The 23,745-nt window shown below is 36.1% G+C and overlaps 1 protein-coding gene and 1 non-coding gene across 2 annotated transcripts in view; both read right to left on the bottom strand.

Annotated features, from left to right (window-relative positions):
- The window catches only part of IPO7 (importin 7), a 57,501-nt gene that overhangs the window by 13,116 nt on the left and 20,640 nt on the right, over positions 1-23,745 (bottom strand). The window contains exons 3-15 of the mRNA XM_045894169.3: positions 22,645-22,798; positions 21,758-21,916; positions 17,458-17,614; positions 15,801-15,890; positions 11,882-11,976; positions 11,684-11,768; positions 8,537-8,671; positions 7,808-7,907; positions 6,783-6,859; positions 6,506-6,622; positions 2,772-2,861; positions 2,192-2,357; positions 1,850-2,010 (exon numbers count right to left, since the gene is read on the bottom strand). Coding sequence (XP_045750125.1) covers positions 1,850-2,010; positions 2,192-2,357; positions 2,772-2,861; positions 6,506-6,622; positions 6,783-6,859; positions 7,808-7,907; positions 8,537-8,671; positions 11,684-11,768; positions 11,882-11,976; positions 15,801-15,890; positions 17,458-17,614; positions 21,758-21,916; positions 22,645-22,798 — 1,586 coding nt within the window. The remainder of the gene's footprint in view (positions 1-1,849; positions 2,011-2,191; positions 2,358-2,771; positions 2,862-6,505; positions 6,623-6,782; positions 6,860-7,807; positions 7,908-8,536; positions 8,672-11,683; positions 11,769-11,881; positions 11,977-15,800; positions 15,891-17,457; positions 17,615-21,757; positions 21,917-22,644; positions 22,799-23,745) is intronic.
- Positions 2,440-2,623, bottom strand: LOC123858114 (small nucleolar RNA SNORA23). Its single transcript, XR_006794071.1, has one exon. It is a non-coding gene; the product is annotated as a small nucleolar RNA SNORA23 (small nucleolar RNA).

The following is a 23,745-nucleotide window of genomic DNA, read 5'->3' as shown; positions in this document are numbered from 1 at the left end:
AATAATAATTAAGAGTCTCTGGGCTCTATAATCAAATGGTACTGCCACTTACTAGGTGACCTTAAGTTATTTGATCTGTTTCCTGACATTTCATTTGAGAATTTTATCATAGAGATACTTTGAGGATTAAATGAGGAAAGGCATACAAAGTGTTTAATATTATCAATATTCTTATTAATATTACTGGCTAATATTTGACAATGCCCAAACACAGGTATATTAATCAGTTTTTTGTTACAAAATTCAATTGTTTTCAAACTTGTGAAAAGTAAAGGATGGAGTCCTAACTAATAATCAGCTTATTATAAATGCAATATACATATTTAAAGAATGCTGTTACAGTTATTCAAATATCCTTCCCCATTTCAAAATCAGTTTTTCACAAAACTCTTTGCTTTTGCTTAAATCCAAAGCAAATACCAAGAGCTAGATTCCTGAAACCTCAATACTCAGGAGGAATATAAACTGCATCAAATAAATCACTGTATAGGGATTATGAATGGTAATTGTGGACATGTTCATATTTTCTATTACCCTTAAATAATTTACATTATTAATTCTCAGAAGTTTGGGGCTATGTACAGCAAACAAAGGCCAACTACTGAATAACTACTGTTTATAAATTTCATTAAAAAAAAAAAACAAACTATCTAGGGGCACCTAAATGGCTCAGTTGGTTAAGCATATCACTCTTGATTTCAGCTCAGGTTATGATCTCAGGGTTGTGAGCTGGAGCCTGGCATCGGGGCTCCACGCTGGGTATGGAGCCTGCTTAAGATAATCTCTCCCTGGGCACCTGGGTGGCTCAGTTGTTAAGCCTCTGCCTTTGGCTCAGGTCATGATCCCAGGGTCCTGGGACGGAGCCCCGCATCCAGCTCCCTGCTCAGCGGGGGATGGGGAGGGTCTGCTTCTCCCGCTCCCGCTCCCTCTGCCCCCACCCCCCACTTGTGTTCTCTCTCTTAAATCAATCAATCTTAAAAAAAAAAAAAAAAAAGATTCTCTCTCCTCTCCCTCTGCCCCATTTGTGCTCTACTCTCTCTCTTAAAAAAACTATTTAGGGCACGTGGCTGGCTCAGTCAGCAAATCATGTGACTCTTGATCTCAGGGTTGTAAGTTCGAGTCCCACATTGGGTGTACAGATTACTTAAAAAAATAAAATCTTTGTGGTGCCTGGGTGGCTCAGTCAGTTAAGTATCTGCCTTCGGCTCAGGTCATGATCTCAGGGTCCTGGGATTGAGCCCCGCATCAGGCTCTCCACTCAGTGGGGAGCCTGCTTCTCTCTCTCCCTCTGCCTGCTGCTCCCCTGCCTGTGCCCTCTCGCTCCCTTGCTGTGTGTCAAATAAATAAATAAAATCTTTAAAAAAATATCTTTAAAAAAAAGAAATTTCAAATTTTTTTGAAAATACCTATTTATAACTATTAATTCTACTTCATCTTTTTTTCCCTACTTCATCTTTAAGTTGGTCATCCAAAGTAGTCCAGAAAACCACACAAACAAAGCAGTCATGATCAATATAGATAGTAGTTAAGAATGTGTGTTGTGGAGGCATATACTTCAGGTGTGAATCCCAGCTCCATCCATTCTAGCTTGGGCAAGTTACTTAACCTTTTTATAGCTCACATTTTCTCTCAGTGTATGAATATTCTTCATATAGGACTGTGTGAGAATTAAATGAGCTAAATATATATATATATATATGTCTGTGTGTGTGTGTGTGTGTATATATATGAAAATATATATATATATATATATATAGGGCTTAGAACAGTACCCAATATACAGTAAGCTCTATGAAAATACTTGTTATAAGGTAAAGTAGTGAATGAATGATTGGTTCAAATAACATACCAAATGCTGTGTCATTTCTACTGCAATAGGAGTAACTTCTTCACTATACTCGCAGATCATTTTCTGAATTACATTGGTAAGATCATCATTTTCTGTTTCTCTTATTATATGAAGAAGAGCCTGCATTACAGGTCTGATGAATGGTGTAATATATTCTTTAGCTGCAAGAAAAAGAGAGAAAAAAAATTTGGCCCAAACCTCCTAAAACCTGATATAACATACATCAAAAAATAAAAAATACTTTCCCATAAAGGGGAAGACAATGTATCAAGTTTCTAGGATTATGCCTTGTACAATTATTTGTAAAAACACTACACTATTTATGAGATATAAATCCTTTACCTTTTTCTTGATTGCTGATCAACACTTGAAGTGCAATGGCAGCTTCCACTTTCACAGGCATTTCCCTATCATCAATCAGACATCTTCGTGTCAGCTCTAAGGCCGTTTGCAGGTTCTGGTCACTTTTGAACTTTACTTCACAAAAATAGTGAAGGACCCAGCAAGCCTTTTATTAAAAAATGCAGTGAGTTACTACAGATATCCTACATTAAACTGCCCCAAGCTACAGTATATCTATTCCAAAAGTTCTGTGTATGGGAATTTGGAGGCTGGCCAGTGGTAGGTATGTCCAAAGAGACAACACTAGACCAGTACTATGATCCCAACATATTCTTTGGCTGCATGACGTTTGTGTGGATAGCGAGATCTGAATGCAAAACACAAACAGACACTGCTATCAGACACAGATGAAAACTATGCACACATTACAACAGCCATTTAAATATTTACATGAAAAAGTCTAAAATGAAGTAAGTCTTTTATTAAGATGAGCATGAAAAAGGTTCCACATAAAAGTCTACATAAGCAGTCATTCATTACAAAACATAAATGTATCAGTGAATACAGGTTTAAAACATACCCTTGCTCTCATATAGCCTAGTTCACTGCTGAAGAGAGGAAATACATGATTCTGCAACATGTATTCCATCTGATCTTTGTAGATCTTTTTCTGTAAATATAAACAAAAATTATTTTTGAAAGAATTCCAAATATAATCATCTCAAATGCCAAATAAATACACGAATGTTAAAAATGACTATTTATGTCAAAACACGTATTTATTCTGATTCTTTGTACCTCAGGATCCATATCTAATTTTCTCATTCTCAAACTTCACCATCAAAAAACACTGAACTTCTTTTCCTTAATCTTTTTACTTCATTTGCTTAGAAAGCATTTACACCAAATCTTAAGAGCAATCATGTTTGAGTAATGGGAGTGTGGTTAATTTTATTCCTTACCTTATAAAACTATTATAATGAGAAAAAAAACTATTATAATGAAATAAAGCCTCACTGGAAAGGTTCTAAATGAATACAACACAGACTGAGAAAAGACCCTGCTTACAAGGTAATAATCTGGTTATCTAAAAAGATATTCTTGGGGCACCTGGGTGGCTTAGTCGGTTAAGCGTCTGCCTTCGGTTCAGGTCATGATCTCAGGGTCCATGATCTCAGGGTCTGGGGATAGTGCCCCGCCCGTGTTAGGATCCCTGCTCAGCGGGGAGTTTGCTTCTCCCTCTCTCCCTCCCTCTGTCCCTCGCCCCCAACCTGTGCTCTTGAGCTCTGGCTCTCTCTTAAATAAATAAATAAAATCTTAAAAAAAGAAAAATTTTTTTAATTAAAAAACTGCCATGGTTGGGGCGCCTGGGTGGCTCAGTCGTTAAGCGGCTGCCTTCGGCTCAGGTCATGATCCCAGGGTCCCGGGATCGAGCCCCGCATGGGGCTCCCTGCTCAGCGGGAAACCTGCTTCTCCCTCTCCCACTCCCCCTGCTTGTGTTCCCTCTCTCGCTGTGTCTCTCACTGTCAAATAAATAAAATCTAAAAAAAACATAAAACAAAATAATTTAAAAATGCCATGGTCAAGGAAAAAAAAGATATTCCCATGAATCTTAAAGTAGGGTCTTTTCTAAGTGGTAGCAAGCTTTTAAGAAGAGTTCCTGGAATTGCATATTACATCAACATTAAAAATAAATGCTTGAAAAACTGAAGACAGACATGGGAACTAAATGCAATGTGGGATCCTGGACTGGATCATGGACCATAAAAAAGGACATTAATGGGAAATCTTGCACAATGTGAAAGGGGTCTGTAAGATTAGTGACTAGTATGCTATCAATATTAATTTCCTGGTTTTGAGAATTGCAGTATGGCTATCTAAGATGCTAACATTAGGAGAAGGTGGATGAAGAATGGAAACTATTTTTGCAATTTTTCTGTAAGTCTAAAATTACTTAAAAATAAAAAGTTAAAAAAGAAAAATCTGAACTTGCCAAAAGAACTCACTAAAGATTCCCAGCCTGCCATATAACAAATAACCACTGTCTTTATAAACAGAAGATTATGTGGACAGGTATAAAAAACTAAAATATAAACAAAATAACCCTACAAATTAATGGTGATATGTAAGAAGGTTCCTGGGGAGTTAGAGGATTCTGACTTAATATTTAATTATTAACTTTTAAGCAAAATAAATTTCAGATCTTATTTATGAAGTCAGACACAATGTGTACAATTAAGCTGAGGTTCCTAAAAATAAATCTAATCTAGGGTCATTCTTTATTAGAAATTTATGTCACAAAAGCATGATGTTCCTAGGCTATGAATGGATTCATTCATGTTTATAAATTTCCTTAAAGACAAATTTTTTAAAGGAAAAAACACTATTTTACAATTATCTTGCAACATGAAAATAAAATAAGTCATGCAAAAGAAGTACCTTAAGCACAAGCAGCAAAAGAAAATATAAACTGGACATAATTTCAGAATCTTATCAGAACTTGTATTTCATAGGACATCAAGAAAGTGAAACGATAACCCACAAAATACTTGCAAATCATATATATGAAAAAGGTCTGATAGTTAGAATATACAAAGAACTTTTTTTTTTAAGATTTATTTATTTATTTGACAGAGACACATAGCGAGAGAGGGAACACAAGCAGGGGGGAGTGGGAGAGGGAGAAGCAGGCTTCCCGCTGAGCAGGGAGCCCGATGTGGGGCTCGATCCCAGCACCCTGGGATCATGACCTGAGCTGAAGGCAGCCGCTTAACGACTGAGCCACCCAGGTGCCCCTAGAATATGCAAAGAACTCTTAACAATTCAACAATGAAAGGACAAATAACCCAGCTAAAAAAATAGACAAAGGATTTGAATATACATTTCTCCAAAGAAGATATACAATAGCCAATATACACATTAAAAAAGATTCTCTGTATCATTAGTCATCAGGGAAATGTAAATCAAAACCACAATGATGTATTGTTTGACACCAACTAGGATGGCTACAATAAAAAGGTAATAATTGTTGGTGAGGACATAGAAACTGGAACCCTCATACACTGTTGGTAAAAATATAAAATGATACAGCCACTTTGGAAAACAATCTGGCAGTTTCTCAAAATAGGACAGCAATTTGACTCCTAGGTATGTGACCCAAGGGAAGTGAAAATATTATGTCCAGGGGCACCTGGGTGGCTCAGTCATTGAGCATCTGCCTTCAGCTCAGGTCATGATCCCAGGGCCCTGGGATCGAGCCCTACATCGGGCTCCCTGCTCGGTGGGGAGCCTGCTTCTCCCTCTCCCACTCCCCCCGCTTGTGTTCCTTCTCTCGCTGTGTCTCTGTCAAATAAATACATAAAATCTTAAAAAAAAAAAAAAATTATGTCCACACAAAGGTGTGTACATAAATGCTCACAGCTTCAGTATTCGTAATAGCCAAAAAATGGAAACAATGCAAGTGTACACCAACTGAGGAATGCATAAATAAAATGTGGTATATCAATACAGTGGAACATTTGGCAACAAAAAGGAATGTTACTGTCAAGTGCCACACCAGGGATGAACTTTGAAAATATTGTGCTAAGTGAAAAAGCCACTCCTCAAGGAGCACATGTTATATAGCATTCCCTTTACATGAAATGTCCAAAATGGATAAATCTATAATGACAAAAAAGGAGATTAGGGGTAGCCTAGGGCTGAGAATTTTGGAAGAAATGTAAAGAAACTAATAGTTTCTTTTGGGGTTGACGGCTGTACAACTCTGTGACTATAATAAAAAACCAGTAAATTATTCACTTTAATGAGCAAACAGTATGGTATGTGAACTGTATCTCTCTCTCTTTTTTTAAGATTTTATCCATTCATTTGAGAGAGAGAGCACACAGAGAGTGAGAGGGAGAAGCAGACTCCCTGCTGAGAAGGAAGCCCGACTCAGCTTGATCCCAGGACCCTGAAATCAGGACTTGAGCTAAAGGCAGATGCCCAACTGACTGAGCCCCTAGGTGCCCCCGTGAACTCTATCTCAATAAAACTGTTATGAATGGGCGCCTGGGTGGCTCAGTTGGTTGGGCGACTGCCTTCGGCTCAGGTCATGATCCTGGAGTCCCGGGATCGAGTCCCGCATCGGGCTCCCCCTGCTCGACAGGGAGTCTGCTTCTCCCTCTGACCCTCCTCCCTCTCATGCTCTCTGTCTCTCATTCTCTCTGTCTCAAATAAATAAATAAAATCTTAAAATAAATAAATAAATAAATAAAAATAAAATAAAAAAAATAAAACTGTTATGAAACTACTTGCACAGAAAAGAAGAAATACCTTCAGAAGTATTTCAGCTAAAGAGCCAATCATATGCAGGGCTCCATCTTTTTTTCGAGGATCAGCATTTGGTTCTGTAAGAATCTGGTAGCAAAATCCCATTGTCTTTTGCAGTACCTAGATTTAAAAAAGGGAAGTTAACATTTTATTTGATTTCCTAACAATCCTTAACAACAACAAAGACAAAATGACTTACATGGCTAACATTAAAAGCTGAGTGTATATCTGAACAAATTTTAAATATTAAAGCAAAAGTTTTCTACGTTAAATAACCTACCTCTTTCCTCTTGCTACAAGCTGTAAACAAAAGTGTCTGGGCAGCAGTGGTAGGAGAAATAAAATCTTCAAACACATCTAGAGAATAAATTTAAAATTAATACAAAAATCAGCAATTTCAATTTCTTCAAGAAACATTTTCACGTAATTTACAAATGATGCTCTGTAAAAAGACCTTAAAATTTTGCTAAATGTTCATGCAAGGTATAAAAAGGAACCCAGATTCCTATATAATTTTGCAACAGCTTCTAATTTCATGTCTTTTCAGTACAAATTAAATTTTAATCCATTAATTTATCTTTTTTTTTTTAAAGATTTTATTTATTTATTTATTTGAGAGAGCAAGAATGAGAGAGAGTACATGAGAGGGGGGAGGGTCAGAGGGAGAAGCAGGCTCCTCGCTGAGCAGGGAGCCCGATGCGGGACTCCAGGATCATGACCTGAGCCGAAGGCAGTTGCTTAACCAACTGAGCCACCCAGGCGCCCCCATTAATTTATCTTAATGATCATTTTCTTTCATATAAAACACAACTACTGTGAAAGTTTTCACAATATGGTCACAAAAGTACAATCTACTACAAATACAAAAGATTTTGGTAGGAAGAAGGACTAATACTCAACATTAGTCAAATTACAATCCTTTAGTTCCATGCAGACTCAATGTGACTCCAGCTTCCAATATAGTCTTCTCATTTCCCACACATATGATGACTGACGTGGGGTCCAAAAGTATAGTTTTGACAGTGTTAAGGTGTAATCTTGAATTTCTTAGTTTTAGCATGTGCCAAAAAGCACATCCAATAATTGTAACTTAGTAACACTACTATCTGTGTCTGCTAAAAATGAAGATCATTATCAAATGCCATAACTAATGAATAGACCCCAAAAAGTCTAAAAAATGGATAAATTACATTAAAACAACAAAGATTTTTCAGAACCAAAGGTGAGGCCTTACGACACCCTTATATATACTATATACAAACTTAGCTACTGACATATTTTGTTTCTAAGAAAGTGAAAATTTACCAAACTTCATGCGTATATATTCATAAGGGTCTTCTTGCCAAAGTTCTTCATCAGCATCTGTATAGCACATCAATGGAAAAATAACATCTTGGATAATGCCCTGCAATTTAAAAGTTAAGAAAGTAACCTTAAGTCAGTCTTCAAATTTAAACCTTCAATTTTGGTTAAGTGCTAAAACAAAAGCAACCCAATAATATGTATTTCAAAGCTTAATATCAAACTTTAGTAATGATTCTCAGATCAATTATTAAGGTATATACTATTAGAGTTTGTGCAACAATTATAAAATAAGACATGTGTATATAGGTAGCAATTAAGTATTCTGAGAAAATACATTATGAAATTTTAGTCCATCAAATCCTGTAGTTCTAAATAAAGCAAATAAATTACTCATAGAAATGGTACATAAGCTAATTACCCTCAAAACTAATCTGGTGAAATAGTCCTTGGTTTATTCCAAATTACGTGACTAAAATGTTACAACCATAAGCCAGTACTAAGAATTTAAATGCAAATTTTAAGATAATAGTTTTAGATTAAAAGGTAATCACAAAATACCTTTTATAAGTTTGTGTCAAGGTATTTTCTCATTTTCCTACTGTATTATCAAAACAATTAACTAGACTAAGTAACACAAGTCAACAAAATATGCACTTTTCAACCTTTATGACAATTAATGTTATTTCCATTATATTTTCCGGAAAAACATTTCAGATAGAAAATTATTACTTGTATATGAGGCTTCAGATTCTTCCAGGTGAGGGCATGAGAAACTCCTTGATTAATGTAATTTAATGTCTGTTGCAAAACTCGAGGAGCCATATATTGTTTCTCCTTGTACTGATATAATACCTTCAATAAAACCTTGGAAAAAAATATTTGATCAAAAACCAAAAGTTAAATAGAAATTTTAACCGTTTTATAAGTCAGTAAAAACATCTGACATGTATCTTAATACCCAGATCATCATCCTCAAATAACAACCATACTCTCTTAAAAAGAAAGTAATTTTTTAAAATTTTGTATTAGAGAACCATATTTATTCTCAAGATACTTCAAATAAATAAACTGAATTACTACTATGTCAAAGGAATAGTTTCTGATTAAGTATAAAAAGAAAACCACAGGTTACTTACCTCCCAGAAAAACCTTACCAAACCACTCACCAATTTAATGTCTGCCAGGAGCTCTAATTCTACATGGTATTTCAGAACAGCAATTGTCAAGATTTGCCCCACAGACCTCCTGAAGGGTCTGTGAGGTCAAAACTATTTTCATAATAAGGCTAAGATGTTATCTGACTTTTTTACTATGTTAACATCTGTATCGATGGTACAAATGCAGTGGTGGCAAAACTTCTGTTGCCTAACATGAATCAAAAAGTGGCACCCAGGGACGCCTGGGTGGCTCAGTCGTTAAGCGTCTGCCTTTGGCTCAGGTCATGATCCCAGGGTCCTGGGATCGAGTCCCGCATCGGGCTCCTTGCTCAGTGAGGAGCCTGCTTCTCCCTCTCCCTCTGCTGCTCCCCCTGCTTGTGCTCTCTCTCTCTCTGACAAATAAATAAATAAAAATCTTAAAAAAAAAAAAAAAAAAAAAGTGGCACCCAAGTGTACCAGCAGTCATCATATTCTTTACAGCCACATTAAATTCAAAACACCTTTCCTTATGAACTTTTTTAAAATTTTTTAATTTTTATTGTTATGTTAATCCCCATACATTACATCATTAGTTTTTGATGTAGTGTTCCATGATTCATTGTTTGTGCGTAACACCCAGTGCTCCATGCAGAACGTGCCCTCCTCAATACCCACCACCAGGCTAACCCATCCTCCCACCCCCCTCCCCTCTAGAACCCTCAGTTTGTTTTTCAGAGTCCATCGTCTCTCATGGTTCGTTTCCCCCTCCGATTTCCCCTCCTTCATTCTTCCCCTCCTATCTTCTTTTTCTTAACATATATTGCATTATTTCCTTAAGAACACTCTTAATGAATCAAAATATAATTATTATTAAATGGGGAGTACACATGTAGCACTTCTTCTAATACCAAAGTACAATGGTTGGAAGAAAAGTTGAAATAGTAGCTTTTCCCATCAAATGCTATCATATTCTTGAAAGAAGAACTGACAAATTATGGTTATTTAGACTTGTGTGTATGGCATATTTCCCCTCAAAAATGAATAAAATGAGCCTGTCACTTCAAGGAAAATAACCGACAGTATGTTACTGGTGTTAAAATCTGAGCTTCGAAACAAAAATTAGAATTCTCAAACTCTTAGATGCAAAAGACTTTGATCCACCTAATTAGCTTTCCAATATTTAACGATATTTCTGATGACATCAGTGGTAGTATTAGCAAATGTGATTTCTTTTTTAAAAATTGCATGAGGAGCACCTGGGTGGCTCAGTCGGTTAACCCTCCAAATCTTTTTTTTTTTTTTTTTAAGATTTTATTCATTTATTTGAGAGAGAGAGAATGAGAGACAGAGAGCATAAGAGGAAGGAGAGTCAGAGGGAGAAGCAGACTCCCCGCCGAGCAGGGAGCCCGATGCGGGACTCAATCCCGGGACCCCAGGATCACGACCTGAGCCGAAGGCAGTTGCTTAACCAACTGAGCCACCCAGGCGCCCCTAACCCTCCAAATCTTGATTTCCACTCAGGTCATGATCTCAGGGTCGTGAGACTGAGCCCCGTGGTAAGCTCAGCGCTCAGCAGGTAGTCTGCTTCTCTCCTCCCTCTTCCTCTGCTCCTCCCCCTGCTCATGCATGCTCTCTCTCTAAAATAAATAAACCTCTAAAAAGATAAAATTGCATAATGAAATGTATTAACATTTGGAAAATCTTCATTAACTCAATTTTCCAAATGACCAGCCGTTACAAAATCATGTATGGATAAATGATCCATTCAAAGTATAATATAAATCAACAGGTGTTAATGTAAAAGAATCTAAGATGCTTGCTATTAAAAAACTCTACACTGCAATTAACCTTTAAGAAACTACCAGTACTGAGTGACTCAGTTGGTACTGCATGTGACTTGATATTGGGGTCATGAGTTTGAGCCCCACATTGAGTATAGAGTTTACTAAAAACAAAAACAAAAAAAACTATCATTATCATATTTTGATGTGGTATCAAAGAATTTCCACAATTTTGTGAAAAGTCTATTAAAAGTCTTTCCTTTTCCAACTTATCTGAGGCCACACTGTCTGTATTTATGTCCAGCAAAATTAAAAAAGACTAAATACACAGGAAGATGAGTATATAACTTTTATTAAGCCATACATTAAAAATTTAGTAAAAATGTTTAACAATGCCATTTCCTTTTGTTAAAAATGTTTCATTTTGGGAAGCAGTTATTAAAAAAAAAAACATGTATTCTGTGTTAATATATTAGGTTTGTTATTTTTAAATGAATTAATACTCTTAAATTTTAATTTCTAATATGATAAATATCATAGGTGTAACTCACATAAATGGAAGCTTGCTGAGGTTCTCAACAATTTAAGGGAATAAGGAAGACCTAAGACCAAAAAATGAGAACTGCTACAGAGTTCAAAATGGTAAAGGTTGGGGCGCCTGGGTGGCTCAGTGTTAACGACCGCCTTTGGCTCAGGTCATGATCCCAGGGTCCTGGGATCGAGCCCCGCATCAAGCTCCCTGCTCAGCGGGAAGCCTGCTTCTCCCTCTCCCATTCCCCCTGCTTGTGTTCCTGCTCTCGCTATCTCTCTCTGTCAAATAAATAAATAAAATCTTAAAAAAAAAATGTTAAAGATTGCTACATGCAATCTTTGGGTACCAATAAATCAGAAAAAAAGCAAGACAGAAATTAACCTAATAATAATGTCATGTTTCAATTTAGAAAAATTCTTAGACTTACTTGCTGGACACCAACAGCAAATGCCTTCAGAAATACTTCAGCAAATTCATTATACTCCTTGGAAACATTGCCAGGGCTTCCATATCTAAAAGAACATTAAAATGCCCACTGTTTCTTTATAATGCTTTATATACTGATACTTATAAAAACTAAGAGCATGAAAAAATAAACCTAAATCATCATATATTGAGAGCTTACCTTTCAAAAAGCCTTGCTAAGATATGTAAAGCCCACTTCTTACATTTCCACCATGGTAACTCTGGTCTGTCATCTTCTTCAACTTGAAGTGTTTCCTTTAAAGAGAGATTTATTTAATGATAGTAAGACATGATACACTCTAAGAGGAACAGCATGAGGTGAGAAGAGACTCACAATGAATGTTAGCCTTTTGTAATAAAAGGCTAGATTTGGAAAAGTAGTCTTATTTATTAAATATAAGAGGCACTTTCATCTGCTTCACTACTTAGCTACAAAGGATATACTTTTTAAAATCCTTTTTTTTTTTTTTTTAAATTTTATTTATTTATTTGACAGAGAGAGACACAGCGAGAGAGGGACCGCAAGCAGGGGGAGTGGGAGAGGGAGAAGCAGGCTTCCCATGGAGCAGGGAGCCCGATGCGGGGCTCGTTCCCAGGACCCTGGGATCATGACCTGAGTTGAAGGCAGACGCTTAACGACTGAGCCACCCAGGTGCCCCTACTTTTTAAAATTCTTATAGAGCAAGCTCAAACACAAACATTTTAGTCAAAATCCAAATAATATAAAGTCAAGGCCATGGAAAGTAGTTTAATCAAAACCAGTATAGTTCAAATCAAAAGGGCATGAAAAACACCATTTCAGAAATCTAGTTTCAGAAATATTAGTATAAACACAAAAGGATAGACAGATGAAGACCTTCATTTAAAAACAATAGTGGAAAACTACCAAGACCCTAAACATTCACTGATAAATGAATGCTTAATTATGGAACATCTATAAGACTACTATACAATCCACTAAAAGAATGGATTGGATCCTTACATACTGACCTATAACATACCAACGTATTTTTAATTTATAATGGGAAAGTGAGACTTTGGAGCAACCCCAAATTAAAACAAAAAGTGAGAGCAATGGTACAACCACTTTGAAAATCACTTTAGAAGTTACTAATAAAGTTAAAGATATACCTACCCTATGATCCAATTCCACTCTTTGGTATACTCAAAATGAAAATATATGATCCCAAAAAGATTTGTGTAGGAATATTCATAGCAGCTTTATTTGTACTACTAAAATCCTGAAACCACCCAGCTGTCCATCAACTTGTGAATGGATAAACTGTAGTATATCCACACAATAAAATATTACTTGGTAATAAAAAGGAACAAACTACTACAACACAACATGAATACGTAAGGAACAGACTACTATAACACAACATGAATATATCTCATAAATATATCATGCAAAAGAAGGTACATACAAAAAATTATTTTATATTAAGTTCTAGAACAGGCAAAACTAATCTATGGTCCTAGAAATGAGAATGGTGATGATAGGAATGACTAAAACTAGCCACCAGCAAATATTCTAGGTGATGATTACATGGATACATATAACTGATAACTCACTGACTGTTTGTTTATAATATGTGAGTGTTTATAAATTATACCCAAAAAGTACAGAGTGTATAAATGAAAACTTTTAAAATTTTATTCTGTACCTATTAAATGTGTCCAGAAAAACATACACCAAACTAGTTTCCTACAGAGTGGAAGAAATGTTCTATTCCTTTCTTCTACACTGTTTTTGTTTTGTTTTTTTTACAGCAGGCTCCACACCCAGTGCAGAGCCCACCATTAGGCTCGAATTCACAACCCTGTGAGATCAAGAACTGAGCCAAGATCAAGGGTCAGACACTCAACCAACTGAGCCACCCAGGCACCTCTACACTGTTTTTCCTTTTAAATAGAAATGTAAGCAATAAACCACAAAACAGGAGGTTGGTCTCAGTTATGCCACTAATAAAATTGTTTTGGATAAATTATATAACCCTTCTATGTCTCCACTTAAAATAAATTCAGAGTGGGGTGCCTGGGTGGTGGCTCAGTCGGTTAAGCGCCTGCCTTCAGTTCTGGTCATGATCCCAGGGTCCTAGGATCAAGTCCAGCATCGGACACCCTGCTCCGCGGGGAGTCTGCTTCTCCCTCTGCTCCTCCCCCTACCCCTGCTCCTGCTCTCTCTCGCTCATGCGCATGCACACCTGTGCATTCTCTCTCAAATAAAATAAAATCTTTAAAAAATAATAATAAAATAAAATAAATTCAGAGGGGATGGGGAAATAAATAAAAAATAAATTCAGAGGGATTTTATTTGAGGATTAAATAAGGAATGTTAAAACACTTAAAACACATCATGTATTCAGGACTTATAAATCCCCCTACCTCTTTAGAAAACTAGATTATAAAGAAAAATTGCAGTTACTTTAAAAATTGTGACTGGGGCGCCTGGGTGGCTCAGTCATTAAGTGTCTGCCTTCGGCTCAGGTCATAATCCCAAGGTCCTGGGATCGAGCCCCGCATTGGGCTTCCTGTCTGTGGAAAGCCTGCTTCTCCCTCTCCCACTCCCTCTGCTTGCATTCCCTCTTTCACTGTGTCTCTGTCAAATAAATAAAATCTTAAAAAAAAAAAAAAAAGTAACCATAATTATAAAAAATAAATAAATAAAATAAAAATTGTGACTAAACTGGGCACTTGGGCAGCTCAGTTGGGCGTCTGCATGCGGCTAGGGTCATGATCACAGGGTCCCTGCTCAGTGGGGGGTCTGCTTCTCCCTCTGCCTCTCACCCCCATTTGTGCTCTCTCTCTCAAAAATAAATCTTAAGAAGTGACTTAAAAAAAATTCTGTATGTACTACATTCTGTATGTACAATTCTGTATGTACTAAAACCCACTGAATTGTATACTTTGAAAAGGTGAATTTTATGGCATATGGGTTATATCTATAAAATTAAAAGAACAAGTAATGTAACTAACTACAAAGTCTTCTGGTTCATGAGTGTCTGACAAATTATTAGGCTAAAATCTAGCTGCAAGCGCTTTTTAAAAATATATATAATATATAAAATTGTATTAGTTTAAGGTGTATAACACAATGGTGAGATATATGTATACATTGTGAAATGATTACCATAGTGAATTTAGGAAGGTGGTCAAAACTTTCAGTTATAAGATAAGTAAGTTCTGGAGATATAACGTTCAGCATAGTGACTATAGTTAACAGTACTGTACTGTATATTTGAAGGGTGCTAAGAGAGTAGATCTCAAAAATTTTCATCATGGGGAGCCTGGGTGGCTCACTGGGTTGTGTCTGTCTTTGGCTCAGGTCATGATCTCAGGGTCCTGGGATCGAGCCCCACATCGGGCTCCCTGATCCATGGGAAGCCTGCTTCTCCCTCTCCCACTCCCCTGCTTGTGTTCCCTCTCTCGCTGTCTCTCTGTCAAAAAATAAATAAAATCTTAAAAAAAATTTTTTTTAAATAAAGGGGCTCCTGGGTGGCTCAGTTGGTTGAGTGTCTGCCTTTGGCTCAGGTCATGATCTCAGGCCCTGCGTAGGGCTCCTTGCTCACTGGGGAGTCTGCTTCTCCCACTACCCCGCTCATGTGCTCTCTCTCTCAAATAAAAAAAATCTTTATAGGGACACCTGGGTGGCTCAGTCGGTTAAGCATCTGCCTTTGGCTCGTCATGACCCCAGTAGTCATGGGATCGAGTTCTGCATCAGGCTCATTGCTCAGCAGGGAACCTGCTTCTCCCTCTACCTGTCACTCCCCCCTGCTTGTGCTCTCTCTTTGTGACAAATGAATAAAATCTTTAAAAAAAAATATTTATAGATTAATAAAAAACTGAGAAGAAACAGAAGCATTAGATAAAGAGAAGTACCTAAACAATAGTTTATGAAATAACCCTGCAGTTTTTTATTAATATTGCACTTATGTAAACAAACAAAATGGTCTCTTTATCTAGAATAATTTGCATCATGAATTATATAAACTCATAAAAATGTTACAGAAATATCAGTTAAAATTCTCAAAAGATAATTAGATATTTTAGTAATACAAGAACATACAGAGACTTACATTAGGTACATCTCTGTTCACAACAGTCTTTAAAATTTCTATCCATTCTGTCAGGTTCTGTTGGTTTATCAGCTCCAGTGGTAGTGTATACTAAACAAAAATCAAGAATCAATACTTTAAAATCCTTACAAAACAAAATCCCACTTCAACTCTTCACAAAACCTACAAAAAGTATTTCATTCAACCCAGATTTCCAGTTTTTAGTACACAAGCAAATTTCTTATCTGGCTGATTTGGTCAGTTATCTACAACAGAGAATTGTGGCACTGACAGTGAACATCCTTGTCTTATTCCCAAATTACTGGGAATATATCTTATTTTTACCGTAAGAGTGATACTGTGGATTTCTAGTGAACATCTTTTATCAAGTGAAGAAAATTTCTATCCCAGGACTCTTAGTTTGTTTTTTGTTTTTTAAAGTGGGAATGGTTATTAAATTTTATCAAATACTTTATCTGGCATCCTTAGAGATGGTTACAGGTCCTTTTTTTCATATAAGAGTTAATCACAGAAACTGATCTCTTACCATTGATCCAACTCTTGCATTCCTTGGATAAATCCTCTCAATAGCCTCATAAAATCAATATCCTATTCAGGATTTTAGGATATCTATTTTCACAAGTGAGACAGGGTTATATTTGATATCAGGGTATGCTAGCGTCAAAAAATTAGTTGGGAAATTAAATATTTTGTCCTATGCCCTAGAACAGTTTACAAAAATAACTTACTCTTAATCTAAGTTATAATCTTACCAATTAGAAAACAAGAACAGTATAGAAATTGTATACCCAAATCACTTTTAAAAATTCTTTAAGAAGACGACAATGGAATGGCATTGAAGTGCCCTTTGGTTAAGACTGGGAGATAACAGATTGTCTTTACTGATCTAGGAAAGACACGCAAAATCCAACCAAACAACATGGTGAGTCAGTTGCACTGGAAGTTACAGGTCTATTTAAATGAGATTTTAAAGTTAAGTAAGGGTATGAATTGAACCAAAGGTTCCAGTACACAAGATGAATCCTTCTATGGCTACATGGCACAAAAAGAACTAGAATTTTAATCCTGATCAAAAACTGTTTCATATAAGTAATTACATCCCACTAAGAAAATACAATCATTTCCTTAGTGGGTATCTTTTATCCCAGGAAGATTCAGAATATGTAAAAAGGATGAAGCCCATGTGTGCCAGTCAAGCCACAGTATTAGTACTTTTGTGTTAAACTTAGGAATAGGTTTTGTTTATTACTGGGACAATCTGGGTGTATTTGGAACATCGGGTTCATGCTCTTCATGCTAAATATAAACTGTAATTTCAGTAACTGATTTTCAGACTTGTGAATTCTTAAGGTGAAAGGCGTAAAAAATTTTTACTAATTTTGTAAATAGTGTCAGATGGGTTAAGAGAACTTAAGATTGACCAGTTATAATTTAAGATTTATTGGAATTGTTTGTGTATTTAGGGAAGTGTGCTTGGTCAGACTTTTAATGCACATATAATTTTGGCAATTAATATTTGACTAGCAAATCATCCATTTAATCCAGATTTTCAAATGAAATTATTATCAAGACACAGAAATTCTGTTATCTTTTAATGTAGCAAATGATAGACTTTTATATATAAAAACTGCTTTATAAAACTGCTTTATAAAATTACCTGAACAAGAGCATAGAAGATCTTGAAAATCTGTTTCTGGATGAGGACAGATTGATCAGATTGATCAGAAAGAAGCTGGATAAAACGGTCCTTTAGAACTGGCAGGAAATGCTGCATTGCTGCTACCAGTGGACTCCGTTCCTCTGGTTTCTTGTACCTTTGGGTAGGAATACAAACTAATTCCGTAAGAATTTACTTCATAATTAATTATATGTATGAGATACAAAATTAAACTGCTTGTTTGTTCACACAAATATAAGCAAATACTTCCTAAGCAACTTTAGATTCCTCGAAAAAAAAAAAGAAAAACCAACAATGGAACCAAATCACAAACAAAAGCAACTTAAGAAAAACCCCCCAAAATAATAAAATATCTAAAATTTTCTGAGCATTCATTACGAAGTCAATAATCCCCAAGGCTCCATTAGTATCTTCACTTCAATAGTTTGAGGAAATTGAGGCACAGAGAAGAATCTTTCCCAGCATACTCATCTAGGTACGAACTTCATCAGTCAAGATCCAAGGTCTGCCCTCTTAACCACTTCACAACAGTCTCTAATTGTGAATACTTATACAACTTAAGAGCTACAATGACTTGGCTTTTAAATATTAGCAGCTGACTGATATAAAATTGATTATATATTACCACCCTTATTTACATACCAAAAGCATTAAGGCAGAAGTGGCATCAAGAAAGCAGAAAATAGGCACTTTATAAACAAAGTTTTTTTGTAACCTATTTGGCAACAAAACCTGACTTCAACGGGCTACCTATGGTCTTCACTTATCCCATCTGGAGTGGATATTCACATATTTTATAGTAGATATGATAATACGTGTCTGATTACTGGATGCTAGTTCAATTTCAACAGGAGTGTTTAACATGTATTATGTGAACCTCGTTATCTTTCTAAAATACAAAAAATCCTGAATTCTGAATCACATTTGCTCCAAGGATGTGGGTAAAGAATTGCTGACCGAAGTGAGAATTCTGCATACAGATTTCTTAGCATTTTAACAATATTATTTAAAGAGGTCTGTTGATTTACTTTAATTAAACTGTACTTCAATTTAAAAAACACTAGGTCATCTATGCTTCAATGAAAAAAAACTTTAAACACTGAATTAGCAGATTAGAACTATAGGGGGACGCCTTGGTGGCTCAGTTGCGTGTGCCTTTGGCTCAGATCAGGATCTCCAGGTCCTGGGATAGAGCCTGGGCCTCACTTCTTGCTCTGCTTCTCACTCTCCCCCCATCTGCATAATCATTCTCTCTCCCAAATAAATAAATAAAATCTTTAAAAAAATAAAAAGAACTACAGGAATGACATCCTACCTTCCATTATTAAGGAGTCAATAGGCAGAATAGCTTTACAAAATACAGACTAGTGGTTAAGTCATTATTCTAAAAAACATAATTTATCTTTTTAGATTAAACTGCTTTTTTAATTGGTTTTTCCTACCAGATTCCAGTTTTATCTACTGGTAGCCTCCTTGGAGGAAGAAAATATATTTAAGAACTGAATATCTGAGCACATTTTTTAAAAGGTAAAGGTAAGGGGCGCCTGGATGGCTCAGTCAGTTAAGTGTCTGACTCTTGATTTCAGCTTGGGTCATGGTCTCAGAGTCCCGAGATCAAGCCCTCAAGCCCCCAAGTGGGGCTCTGCACTCAGCAGGAGTCCGCTTGAGATTCTCTCCCTCTTCCTCTACCCCTCCCCCCGCTCACACACACACTCTCTGAAAGAAATAAATAAAATCTTAAAAAAAAAAAGTAAAGGTAAAAAGCCTAGATTCTTTTTCCCTACTAGATGAAATTAGAACCGAAGTAAATTACCAAGAATAAAAAACACCAAGACAGATGTTCTAATAATGACTGAGACTATTAAACAATTAACTGATAGATTATTTTAAACAGTTTTAATGTGCTGAGAAATTATACCTAGCATACATTTTAAAACATATGTACAGTTCTTTCACTCAGTAAAAACAATTAACAATTTATGAAAGGAAGTCATTTGCAGTGTCCAATCTGATAATACAAACTACAGTGATTATAGACAATATTTCCTTTTAATAATAAAGGTAGAAAAAACAAGAAAAAAAAATAATAAAGGTAGAACTATATTATGCGCTTCTCTCCAATTACCCAACCCAGATGAACACCCACATTAAGAGGGTTTGAGTACCCATTCCATATTATACATTCTTCTTTCCTCCTTCCCTCTCTACATTCAGGAGAGGACTAGAAATAAGGTGGTACTAGCTGCTAATCTATGCTAATTGGTATATGAAAGTAATTATGGTAGGAAACAAATTATTAACCAGTAAGACCTGAAAGTTCCTGAAAGCATGAAAATGTGACACTAAAAAAAGCGGACTACCACAAGGCTACGATGTGCCAATCTAGTAAGCCATGCTCATAGGAAATCCTAAGTACTAGCCCATCACTTTACTGTTAAAACAAAACAAAACAAATCTTCAATGGTATATTAGCATCTAAAAGGTTACATCCAAATTCTCCATCATGGCATCAAAACCCTCTTTAACATGGTCCCAATTTACCAGTCCAAATTTATCCCCGACCTCTAAACAGAAATTATCCATACCATTTAGTGGTCTCCTCACTACCCACTAAAGACAGGATCTCATTTCCACCTCTGTACCTTTCTTTGTTCATACTACTCCGTATGCTGTGACATGCCTTCCTCTTCAAATGCTCCTTCTGTGCTCCTTCAACTGACAAGCATTTCCTGAGGATCTATGCTCCTGAAGACCACCACAACTTCCAATTTCTCCATGAATATTCTTAGAACTGCTTTAGTCCACACAGATCCCTTGTGAACACCTTGTGCTCCACAATCGAACACTGGCTGAAAATGAACTGGAATTCCAATACCGTAGCAGCCTCCTATGTCTTGCATTTAAAAAATCTCTGTCACACTCTCTCCTGCTAACATTATAGGACAGGAGAGACTTAACCTCCTCAATGACAATAACAGCTTATTATTGTTATTCTCTCTCATTTTAGTCACTCACTTACCAGAACTACAACAACTGGCACTCTGATAGAAGTTGGAGCAACAGCTGGAACATTCCTTAGCAGGAAGATGGGTAGCTGGTGGGAACACAAGAAAACACCAGTACCAATGCTGTAAATGGTATATTTCTCTCCTGCTCAGAAGAAAAGCAGCAGTTCATCAGCTACTTTGAGTTGGGACCCAAAAAGGGTATCGGAGGCTAACTACAGGCCCCAGAATTAGAGGGCTCACAATGGCATCTGTGCAGCTGTCAGGACTGGAAATAAAGCCACCATCATGGTGTAAGTGTTCCTCATGCCTTCCTCAAAATTTTCTGTTACCAAACTTTCAAGTGCCTACAAATTTCATTACTTTCACTACACACTTGAGATAATCCTTTCAATGTATGGCTTACCACTCCTGAAATGCTTTACCTCAACTTCCAAGGTTAGATCTTTTTTCTCATCCCTAAACCCAGATCTAAAATGATTCCTTGTCCTAAAATCTTTCTTAATGATACTGATTACTTACATGAACTATAATTTGCTCAAATATGCAAACACTGAAACAGGTAACTGTGAATCCCTCAAAACACAATGATTAAAAATGATCATATGAAATTCCAACATACCCTTCTTAAAGAATTACAGGTAGGTTCTCGAAACTTATCAAGACACCAAATTAAGATAAAAAATTCAGGGGCACTTGGGTGGCTCAGTTGGTTAAGCGACTGCCTTTGGCTCAGGTCATGATCCTGGAGTCCTGGGATCGAGTCCCACATCGGGCTCCCGGCTTGGCGGGGAGCCTGCTTCTCCCTCTGACCCTCTCCCCTCTCATGCTATTTCTCTCTCTCTCTCTCAAATAAATAAATAAATTCTCATTTAAAAAAAAGATAAAAAATTCACAGAAAGCCAGAAGTTAAAGAGCTCTAATGCTCAAAGTACTCTAATACCCTTCACATTTAAAAAAAGCTTATGTTTAGGCCTTTTATCAGCACATATTGAGGAGCCCATATAGAGGAATTAGAGATAACCCAGTTTTTGAATAGGGAAACAGGTAATACGAAAAAAGGGCACAACGAGTTTCTCAGTTGAATCAACAGAAGTGATTGAAGAATTAAAATAAGAATGCTATTTTTAAAAAGAAAATACTAAATTAAAATCAACATATAATTCAGTAATTTTTATATGCCAAATGTAATTTTAGATGTTCAAACAAAATACCTTATAATTTCCAAACTTTTCCTACTTCTCAAATCTCTGTAGGAATTGAGAGACACTTACTCATAATTTTTCACAAGCTGATAAAGGCAAAGAAGAATTCCTAGCCAACAAGCACTGTTATCAGACTGAAGATAAAAGCCAATTTTGTCCACAATGGCAGTCCAGCGGCTTGGATAATCATGTTTGATGATATGGTGAATGCATGTAGTAAGCTGTACCCTGAAAGTCAAAAATAAACAATAAGGAGGAAGAAATGCTACCTAGATAAAATTCTGCTCATACAAAGAAAATGGCTGCTTAGACAAAAATAAATTTAACTGAGAAAAAACTACCCATTCCTACTGATTTAAAAGAAACCCAACAAATGTTACAAATGTAGGTGATTTTGTTTTTCCTTATTTTTCATCCCTATCATCAACTGATGAGTTTCATTTAAAACCCAGCTATTTTCATTAAAAATTCTGCAAAATCAGGGGCGCCTGGGTGGCTCAGTCGGTTACGCATCTGACTCTTGATTGATTTTGGGTCAGGTCGTAATCTCGGGGTTGTGAGTTCAAGCCCTACATCAGGCTCACGTTCAGTGCAGAGTCTGCTTGTCCCTCTCTCCCCCTCTGCCTCTCTGCTATCTAAAATAAATACAATCTTAAAAAAAAAAAAAATTCTACAAAACCATATAAAAATAAGAACTTTTAAATATCAAAACCATATAATATAAAGTATATGACAGCATTCTACAGTTTTCTTTACCCCCTTTCACCTGATCACACTGTTTCATAAATTTTACATGAAGTTTAGAAGTTTTTAGTTTTTATAAATATAAAAACTACAGTAAGAAAATAAAAAATGACAGGTTTTTATGTTCTGAAAAGACCCACTGGGCTGTCTCCTCCCAAACTCCACAAATTATGTACCTGAAACAATGGGTAAGTTTTAAAATATACATATACCTGATGAGCTCAGGAGAGTGGATAATAGCTTCTACAATATTCTCTCGAATACAATGTCGATCTTCTTCTGGAATAGTATAAGGGGATATGTCCCCTGGTGCTGTTTCCCGATCAGGCCAATACTGTGTTATCATATTTTTCAAATAGATAACACCTAAAATGTAGATCAATTTGACAAGAGTATTTACTGTGAAAGTACTGTGAATCCCCCTTATAAGTGTCCACACCTCCATTTAAAATACTGCACATTCTTGTATTTTCAAAGTTGATAATCAAAACACAGTCTAATTCTTAGCGACAATAATCACCCCTGAAGTTATTATTAAACATATAGCCTAAGAAGCTCTACAAATAAACACACTATACAACAAACTATTAAGACTTTTTACATCACATTTATACTTTTTATCCTGCTTTCTGTTGGAAAGCTATCTGGATTAATTTTACCATATCAATTTTCCAAATGAAGCCTCTAAAGACAAAACCACATACACGTACCATACTGCTCTCATAATTAATAACACTACTATAGACTGAGTATTTGTAGCCCCCTCAAATTCATATTGAAATCCAAACCCCCCAGTTTGATGGTATTAGGGGTGAGGTCTTTCGTAGGTAATTAATGCCTTTATAGGAGAGACCCTGGAGAGGTTCCTCCCCTCCGAACATGTTGGGTTCTAAGAACCAGAAAGTGGGTCCTCATCAGACACCAAATCTGCTGCTCCTTGATTTTGGACTTTTCAGCCTCCAGAATTGTAAGGAATATATTTCTATCATTCAGTCTATGATATTCTGTTATAGGAGCCCCAACTGACTAAGACACACAAAGCTGTTATTTTTATCATAGAAAAATTACAGCATAAAAATTTTTAGTCTATAAATGTAAGCATTTCATTAATATACCACAATCACACCACTTCAAATTCATGTTATTTTATGGGAGAATGTGCTGTGTTAAAAAATTACAGATTACTATTTTCTGTTAGCTATCACACTGCTATCTTAAACACTGCTATTTAACACAGTATGAACTAGATTGCTAACAATGCTTTTTATCCAGTCCTCTACTTCCCAATGAGAAAGAGAACCCTCAATCAAAAA

Source organism: Mirounga angustirostris, unplaced genomic scaffold (assembly GCF_029215605.1).
Source record: "Mirounga angustirostris isolate CCGP_5_RB_7025 unplaced genomic scaffold, mMirAng1.0.hap1 SCAF_13, whole genome shotgun sequence".
Taxonomy (NCBI): domain Eukaryota; kingdom Metazoa; phylum Chordata; class Mammalia; order Carnivora; family Phocidae; genus Mirounga; species Mirounga angustirostris.
Note: the sequence above shows the minus strand (reverse complement) of the source record. Positions and strands in the feature narration are given on the sequence as shown.